We start from the raw sequence: 10,000 nt of genomic DNA on the forward strand, positions 1-10,000 counted from the left end.
AAAACATCTTCTTTCTTTAATTTATCCAAATGTTTAAAAAATGGACAACACACAATAACTTGCACATCAATCAGTCTCTCACACACCAACACCCTGGCCCTTTTGAAGAGCACCAAAATGGGTGTGGCCCAATTAACTCATTCTCCATCACCTGCAGACAGTTAGTCAGCTAACATGCTGACAAGAACATGTGCAAAAGTGCATTGAATTAAAAACAGTGTCCTAAAACAGGGAAGATGTAGTCAGCATCTTCACAAACTGTAATAAGAGGTTCTCCTGTAAACCTGGGGCCTGTGAAGATTTCTGCCAGAGGCAACAAACTTCAAATGAAACAACCTAATCTGCCCTTGATGTGGCCCTGATGTGGACCTAATCTGTCCTTGATGTGGCCCTGTTGTGGACCTAATCTGTCCCTGATGTGGGCCTAATGTGCAATGTTCTGCCCCTAATCTGCCCCTGATGTGGACCTAATCTGCCCCGGATATGGCACATCGGGGCCGGATTCTAGCCATCCCAGTGGTACTGTAGTTGTTGTCATGGATCCCAGCTGACACCTCATCCCATCATCCCTCCGCAGCTGATTCTGGCTCAGAGGTGCTGTCATCGGTGCAGCTCGTCCATCACACATCATGTGACGGTCGGAAGAAGGGTTCCATTTTTAGTCCTCAGCCTCCCAGCTGATGGGCTCTCTCTCCGCACATGAGGGAGTGTCTAGCATGGCCATAGGTCTAGATGATAGATACTTTTGTGTGCTGTCCTGCGTGTGTCTGCGTGTGTGTGTCTGTGTGTGTGTGTGTGTGTGTGTGTGTGTGTGTGTGTGTGTCTGTGTGTGTGTGTGTGTGTGTGTGTGTGTGTGTGTGTGTGTGTCTGTGTGTGTGTGTGTGTGTGTGTGTGTGTGTGTGTGTGTGTGTGTGTGTGTGTGTGTGTGTGTGTGTGTGTGTGTGTGTCTGCATGTGTGTCTGTGTGTGTGTGTGTGTCTGTGTGTGTGTGTGTGTGTGTGTGTGTGTGTCTGCATGTGTGTCTGTGTGTGTGTGTAAATGCATTAGTTACTTTCAGACTGACAGAAGGTGTCATGAGAAGCTGAGCAACATGCAGTATACACTGTGTCTATGTGTCTCACACTCTTCAATTGTCACACACACACACACACACACACACACTGGCCCTCAAGGTGACTGGGGAACACACATTGTTTCTCGTTCACATCACATGTCACTGGGTGACAGAATGACGTAATGGAAATGGGATTTATAGGAGAGAGTGTGTGTGTGTGTGTGTGTGTGTGTGTGTGTTTTTGCGTGTGTTCAGATTTGTGTACAAAAACAAAAACAGACTGGAGAGAGAAAAAATCATGATGTCATGTTGCTTGACAAACCTGTATCCTTAGCAATCTCTTAGCAAGATACCTTAAAAAAGACAACAGCTATGAGAGTTACTCAGAACCAGAATATACACTTGTCTTTAGTGATCCACTCTCCTGAACATCAAGAACATCAACCAAATGTATTTTTAAAGTTTTATTCTTTGACTTCATCATATACTGCTCTTAATGCTGCCAAAAATATTGAACACTACTTTTGGTGGTTCAAGTCAAGTGTAAAGAGTCCCTGGACGAAGCTTTTTTTCCAGTGCCCTCTGTATCTTGAGTAACGCAAGTGGTGCGATTCCTCAGTAACCTCATTATGCTGCATCCCAAATGGCCTAATTACCCAGCGTCCTACAGTCCTAAGTAGTCTGCAAGTGTACCGTGTCCTCGGTGCCCTAAATGCTCAGTGTCATCACAGTGTGAGCGATGAGGTCCTGTTGTCCTGTGATGAGCGCTCTGGTGATTAATGATTAATAAGATGGAAACAAGACTGGGAGTGTGTGTGTGTGTGTGTGTGTGTGTGTGTGTGTGTGTGTGTGTGTGTGTGTGTGTGTGTGTGTGGTGTGTGTGTGTGTGTGTGTGTGTGTGTGTGTGTGTGTGTGTCCTGCACTCTCTGCTCTTCCCCATCTTCTTTTTGGTCTTGCTCTTATTCTCTTCACTCTGTTTCCATAGAGGGATGTGGAAAGCAAATGAATGATAAAGATAAAGAAGGAGAGAGAGGAGAGCAGCGTGTGTGTGTGTGTGTGTGTGTGGGTGTGTGTGTATGAGAGGAGAGCTGATGTGTGCACCTTCGTCTTTTGTAGGTCCACACATCTGTCTGTCTGCCAGTCCTCTTATTACAGTATTGTGTCTGCAGGAGTCACTTCTCCTCCTCTCATTTCAGTTTTCCTTCTTCTTTTTTCTCTCTCTCTCTCACTCTGTCTCTCTCCTCTACTTCCAATTCTTCATCTTTTGTTCCTCTCCTTCTCTGCACACTCTTCAGTGTGAGTTCTTAAAGAGAGAGAGATGAAGAGATAGAGAGAGAGAGAGAGAGAGAGAGAGAGAGATGGAGTGAGTGAGAGAGCTGGAGAGAGGAGAGCAGGTGGTAGAGCGCTGATGTGTTGCTCTCTCAGCAAATGAGCTCTGAAACACCTCCAGTGTCGGGGCAGATTGGCCAGCCTGCTTCTCCTCTCTCACCCTTTTGTTCCACCTCTCCTTCAGTCCCAGTGTCTGCTTGTCTTCCGCTTTTGTATGTATGATCACTCCATCTCAATTTGGATTGGAAGAAGAAATAGGCTTCTCTAGTCCCCTCTCTCAATTTCATTATGTCACTCTCTCCCTGCATTGAAAGTATGAATTACTGTAGGATGAATGCGCAAAACACAAATGTTTTATACTGCTCACTAGATTATAATATACATGCACTGGAGATACAGAAGTTATCTGAAGCACTCTGCACTGATTTTGCACAGATTGTGAACTTTTTCAAAACAATACAACTCCTGTTGTTACATTTAGTCAGGCTGGCAAAACCAGCACTGCATCCATAGCAAATGGGAACCCATGGGAAATGTAGTAGCGGAATGTATCATTGTTCTGCTGGAGTTAGTTCACCTTATAAGAGCAGGGCGATCTCTCTCTCATTTCCTGTATGCATTAAGGAGCAGATGGGGGACATTATCACTCCTTTTGTATTCCTGTTCACGCTCTCGCTTTCTCTGTCTCATTTTCTTTTGCTTTTTTTTCAATTCTCAGTTTTAGTTGAAGAAAAGAACTTATTTGGTAGCCTTAACTTCCCATAGACACACACAAACATAGACCAATCTCTCTCTCTCTCTCTCTTTCTCTTTCTCTCATTTCTTTAAAATCAGTTTCCTGTCTCTTCTGTGACAGAAAAAAAATCTCATTATTGCCCCTCATATTCATCCGCTAACTCTCTCTCTTCATCCTCTCTCTTTGTAGAACTATGGCTTGGAGACAGAGAACCTCCGGACCCTGTCCCACAAACTCAACGCCTCTGCCAAGAACCTACAGAACTTCATCCTGGGACGGCGCCGCGGGGGTCACTACGACGGCCGGGCCTCACGCCGTCTCCCAAACGACTTTCTCACCTCAGTGGTGGACCTGATCGGGGCGGCCAAGAACCTCCTGGCCTGGCTGGACAGGTGTGTGAGTGTGTGTGTGTGTGTGTTTGTGTGTGTGTGTGTAAGAGAGAGAGAGAGAGAGAGAGAGAGAGAGAGAGAGAGAAAGAGAGAGGAAGAGAGGAAGTGAGAGAGAGATTCTCTATCTCATAGGAGTCATTTTGTGTTAGGAGACAGTGATATCCAGAAAACAAGTTACAGTATGGCATGTATTGTATTGTATCACTTAAGTTCAGCATAAGCATCCATATTGACCTTCTGGCTCATCAACACATGTTGGAGAACTATTGGTATTTCGGATGAAAGAGAATAGATTGAAATTGGTCTCTAAAAATGGTCTACTCCTCAGCAGACAGCAGGAATGTAAATGAAGTGTCAGAAGAAGTTACTGAATGTCTCCCCTGTGGTGAGATATTTTTAGCCTCAGCCAAGTGCCGACTTAAGAAAAATCCATGACTAACCAAAAATAACTGCACTGCTATACATCCAGCAGTGCAGTTAACCCATCACATTTCCCTTTAGTGTGGACGGCAGAGGCTGAAATGCTTAATAGTCGCATATTATTCCCTCCTGTGCGTAAATAGATAGATAGATAATATATAGATAGATAGATAGATAGATAGATATCGCTACCTTAGAATAATAAGATTCTATCTGCGTTTTGAGTAGTTCTGAGATATTGAGCTTCAAAGATTTAGAATTCCATAGAGTTACATGGTAAATGGAACCAGTTCTTTTTGATATAAAGTCCAAATATGTACACAACTTTAAGAAACACCTCATCTGAATTTAAGAAACTTTCAAAGAATAAAAATATGTAAATAACTCAATTTTGACAAAAATGTCAGATAGAACCTTATTATTCTTAGGTAGCGAGATAGATAGATAAATTGATAGATAAATAGATAGATAGATCGATAGATAGATCGATGGATAGATAGATCTGTTTGCTCTGTTTGCAGTGTCACAAAAAATACGGATTAAGGATTAAGGATTAAGACTCAATACATAGGCCTACAAACATACACTTAGCCACATTACTTTTAACCACTCATTGCAATCACAGTAGACAAAAGACAAAATCCTTCACCGTATATTTGATTGACACAAGCCCATAATTAGCCAAGCAGCTCAGGCCTGTGGCCTGACCGGTCCCGCAGGTGTAGCAGTCATCCTGGGCAACCAGGCAGCAAGGCATGTCATCTCCGCCAGTGTTCAGGCAGGTGATGTGTGTGTGTGTGGGTGTGGGTGTGTGTGTCTGTGTGTGAGTGCTTCTTTGTCTGGAAGTAAATCATCCACTGCAAATTCAGGTCACTGAGTTGGCGGCAATCCGAGAACAGAGAGACTTCAGGCAGGGCTGAGAGTGATGGGAGACACCTGTCTTCATGAGCCGCCCATACATGACATCATGATGGGCTTTATGGGTGTCTGCAACGTACACCAGTGTTAATACGTGCATCAAGGGAGTTGATATTACATTGTCATATACAGTTTATAAACAAAGTCCTATAATATATTATTAATCATGCTCAATCATCCCATTAACATAGAGCATGCTTCATAATAAACAACATATTGCGTTCTACTGTAGCCACTTAGCCAACTAGCTTTGTTAAGTGTAACCATTACAGTTATACAACTGCTATTGTTTTTGTAGTATTACTGTATTACATAAAGGAAGATCTTCTAAATCTCTGAATATGGATTTAAGATAATACATTGTCAATTCATATTTTGTTTTTGAATCTTCCAGATCCCCATTCGTCAGTGTGACTGAATACTCACTGCTCAAGAACAACATAGTTCAGCTGTGTCTAGAGTTGACCACCATTGTACAACAGGTAAGACAGACAAAATCAGTTATTTATTATTTACAATTATCCTCTGGAGACAAGAAATACTATTTTCTGATTGGCTGACAAGGTGCTATTAATAATGTTTATCGGGACACCTATGAAGTAGATCACAGTTCCATATCAATGCTCTTTGAATGGTAACAACCATACTAAATGATGGTTGAACTAGAAAGCAGCAACAATGGAATCAACTGTAAACAACTACCCACCGTTATCACCAAAGTGCTACGCCCTAAGATTTGGTTATCATTGTGAGTGACCAAAGAAAGTAGTACAACAAAATGAACAAGTCGGCTTTCCTTTGTGTGATGGACTTCTTTGCCTCTGCCTCGTCCATTAATTCTGTATATCAGGACACCTCCCTTACATAGTTTATAAGACGTTTCAAATGTTTTGTAAATGCTTAATAAACCACAAAATACTTCCAACGATACTTCTAAAAACCACACACACACACACACACACACACACTCACACACACACACACACACACACACACACACAGCCGTGATGGACAATGCGTTCTTGCTTCTGCTTCTTTAGCCATCCCCACACATTGCACAGTGTCTTCCCAGTGGGCCGAGGCCGCCTCAGCATCCAGTTCAGGGCAGCCTGTTTGCGGGGAGATAACGTTGGCCAGGGCCTTGTGCCTCCGACACACACACACACACACACACACACACACACACACACACACACACACACACACACACACACACACACACACACACAGACACAGAGAGAGAAGCACACACACACATACATACACAGAAACACACGCACACACACGCACACACACACACACACATACACACATACACACACACACACACACACACACACACACACACACACACACACACACACACACACACACACACACACACAGAGCCAGCAATGGAGCTTTGGCTTCTCCAATGCTGACAGGACTTCAAACGAGGTAGCGGGTAAAAGGGAGCAGGGTTGTGTGCCGGCCTGCCCACAGATACCCCCATGTATCCCTTGTTCTTCCCAGGGTTTCCTGTATGCTCGCACAAGGCACAGAATGGAGGTATTACCTCCTGAAGCCCAATCTGCAGTTTCCCAGCCATGGTTGCATAATGAATGACCTCTGGATGAAACTAGCCAGGCTTAGCGACAACAGAAAGGGTGCAACCTTACATGGCCCACATGAAGTCAAACACTCAATTCAACAAATGCTTGGCTCTGGGTGGAAACACATGCAAAAAGCTGTTTTTGTCAGTGGGTTTTCTGTATAGTGTAGTGTATGACCTCTTGGTGTCCCGCACTGCCCAGGTGTCAAGGAAATGTATCCGATCCCTGCCATACTCAAGGCTGAAATTAATGGAGTCCACAAGGTTGTTCATGTATCGGTGGAAATTAGATTACTCAGTACCTCTCCATATCAAAAACAAATCATCAATGTAGTGCTTGAACAGTAAGATGTTACTGGCAAAAGGGTTATTCATATGAATATGCCTGTGCTCAAGAAAACCCATGAAGAGGTTGGCGTAATCTGGTGCGAAGGCAGCACCCATCACCGTACCTTGAATCTAAAGGAAATAGTCCTTGTTAAATAGAAAGTAATTTTTAGTTAATACCAATATGGCCATATCACACAAAAAGGCTGTGGGTGGGGAACAATCATTGCGAGAGTTGAGAAAAAAACTCAAGGGCTGTCAGGCCAATGTCATGAGGGATATTAGTGTAGAGGCTGGCTACGTCCATAGTGACTAAAAATATGTCATCACGTCCAAGCTGACATTTGTTATCGTTTCAATGAAATGTCCTGTGTCTCAGAGGCAAGAAGGTAGGCTTTCCACGAGAGGCCTAATATGGGTATCAATGAATTTTGATAGCGGTTCGGTTAAGGAGCCATTACTGGATACAATGGGACGACCAATTCTAACCAGTAATGTTTAACTGGCAATTCTCCATGACAACCTAGAGTAAGTAAGGGACACACTCAGAGTCATGCTTTCAGGTATTTCATGTCTAACAATTTCTATTCTTACGCATCCCTGATTTTGTGGGACTTTTGTGTTAGTCGCCTTATGTCATGCTAGCAGCGCTAACACTTTAAACTATAGCAATTCACCAAATTGCTAAACTATCAATTTACAAAAATTTGCATTGCAACCATCACCGATGGCATCGCCTGATCGCCTGATCGCCTGATCGCCTGAATCCCTCTTCCTTTTTCGGTTCTTCGGTCTTCTGCCCAGTCTGCTGAGCTCTGACTATCCACTCGGCTCAGTGAGCAGAGCCCTCCTCCATCCATCCATCTCTCCATCCATCCATTCCTCCATCCATTCATCCCTCCATCGATCCATACCTCCATATGTATATTTATCCATTCATCCATCCATACCAGCATATATTTACTTATACATCCTTCCATCGACCCATCCATTCTTCCATCCATCCATCCATACCTCCATATGTCTATTTATCCATTCATCCATCCATACCAGCATATATTTACTTATACATCCTTCCATCGATCCATACATTCCTCCATCCATCCATCTCTCCATCCATCCATTCCTCCATCCATCCATCTCTCCATCCATCCATTCCTCCATCCATTCATCCCTCCATCGATCCATACCTCCATATGTATATTTATCCATTCATCCATCCATACCAGCATATATTTACTTATACATCCTTCCATCGACCCATCCATTCTTCCATCCATCCATCCATACCTCCATATGTCTATTTATCCATTCATCCATCCATACCAGCATATATTTACTTATACATCCTTCCATCGATCCATACATTCCTCCATCCATCCATCCATCCGTCCATCCACTCCATTCTTTAACCCTTCCATCCCAGTGTGTGTGTGTGTGTGTGTGTGTGTGTGTGTGTGTGTGTGTGTGTGTGTGTGTGTGTATGATGCTGCCACTATACACCTCCTGGCTGACACCTGGGTTCCCTTCTCTCTCCAGGACTCTCACTCAGGCGTCTCGCACGTCCAGTGTGACACATCACTCACCTCACCTCTCACATTCTCTCGGTCACACCCAGCCCAACACTTCCATGGTCCATTTCCTTGACGCCTGACAGTTGGTCACACCACTAGGGCCACATCGGAGGTGGAAAATTCCAGCTCCAGAGAGTAAAAAATTCTACTACATATTCGTTCCAACTATTCACTAAACCAGTTGAATCTATATAATAGCACAACTCTTCAGCCAAGTAAATCTGCTAATTAGTGAAATCACCTATGTCAAGTGCAGAGGTAGAACCAATACATGGTAGGACTTTTACCTCTGAAGCCCAAGTTTATTTCACTTGTATTTGTACTTCTGGAGGGGTAGGTGGGGGGGGGGTTGGGTGTTAGTCGTGTTTTCATTCGGATGCAAGATCCCCAATGTACTGAGTACCAACTATTTAGAGCATTACACTCCACACAACCATAATGGATTACATAACACATCAGCAAATCAGCAAAATGAAAGAAATACAATACCACAAAAAAACAATACACTAAAGAAATCTCCAAAGATCTCTTTTAGTAGACCATCTGTCAATGTCTCTAAGAGGATCCTCAGTAGTATCCTCAGCGGCAGTAGCTAACAGTAACTAACCTGCTGCGCCATCTGTGTGTTTTACTGCAATGCTAAAGCAACAGAGTAGCATGGCTGATCAACCCACACAATTAGTGTGTCTGTATGTGTGCCGGGGGTGGGGTGGGGGGGAGCTGTTTGCCATATCACAAGAGGGATCTTTGGCTCAAATCTGTTTGGAAACCAACAGAGAATTGGAGACAGAACTTGTGCTGAAACAGGTGCTGTGGTCAGATATGCTCTGGTCAAGACCCGAGTACTCACACGGCTTCCCAACAGGCCAGAATATTAATATCATGTCTTCTACTGAGGACATGTCTACATTTCTGAAGATCTAAAGTCACATTTGTTAGTGCCTAGTGACGGTTATCTAATTGCAACCAGCCATGGGGACATACTATGACTGATAAAGTGTTTTTGAAGGACATTGCAGACTATGAGCCCTCATGTATGTGTGTGAAAGGAAGTGAGAGAGACAATGATCTTTGTTAGTGTGTGTGTGTGTGTGTGTGTGTGTGTGTGTGTGTGTGTGTGTGTGTGTGTGTGTGTGTTTCTAATGGTGTGTGCATGTGTATGCGTGCCAGTGGTTGTTGTCTAATTAGTAGCTTCTGAGGAGAGGAGAGGATGCTGTGCCACCACTACATCCACATACACACCCCTGGAGTGTTGCATGCTGGGAGATGACTGGGTGGCAGGGGGGTGCATGTTGGGCAGTCAGCAGGGGAGAGAATCACTGTGCTCTCCAGGGGATTCTCTGGCCTTTCATCCAGGCTTTAGCCCATATTTCTATCCTTGCTAAAGAGGGAGGGAAAGAGAGAGAGAACGATTGAGATTGTGTGTGTGTGTGTGTGTGTGTGTGTGTGTGTGTGTGTGTGTGTGTGTGTGTGTGTGTGTGTGAGAGAGAGAGAGAGAGAGAGAGAAAGAGACAGACAGACAGAGAGAGAAAGAGAAATGGAGAGAGTTTGGCCCTCAAAGGGAAAGGGATAAAGTCTTAGAAAAAGAGAGAGAGCAAGAGGAGAGGATGAGAGCGAACGAATGGCGAATGGGATTTTGTGTGTGTGGCTGTACAGTATGTGT

The 10,000-nt window shown here is 43.9% G+C and overlaps 1 protein-coding gene across 8 annotated transcripts in view; it reads left to right on the forward strand.

Moving 5' to 3' along the window:
- LOC125286299 (connector enhancer of kinase suppressor of ras 2-like) overlaps positions 1-10,000 on the forward strand; it is a 100,489-nt gene that overhangs the window by 23,628 nt on the left and 66,861 nt on the right. For all 8 annotated transcript variants that reach the window (XM_048231255.1, XM_048231247.1, XM_048231250.1 and 5 more), the window contains exons 3-4: positions 3,308-3,510; positions 5,240-5,327. In XM_048231255.1, coding sequence (XP_048087212.1) covers positions 3,308-3,510; positions 5,240-5,327 — 291 coding nt within the window. The remainder of the gene's footprint in view (positions 1-3,307; positions 3,511-5,239; positions 5,328-10,000) is intronic.

The sequence above is a fragment of the Alosa alosa genome, chromosome 21, assembly GCF_017589495.1.
Source record: "Alosa alosa isolate M-15738 ecotype Scorff River chromosome 21, AALO_Geno_1.1, whole genome shotgun sequence".
Classification (NCBI taxonomy): domain Eukaryota; kingdom Metazoa; phylum Chordata; class Actinopteri; order Clupeiformes; family Clupeidae; genus Alosa; species Alosa alosa.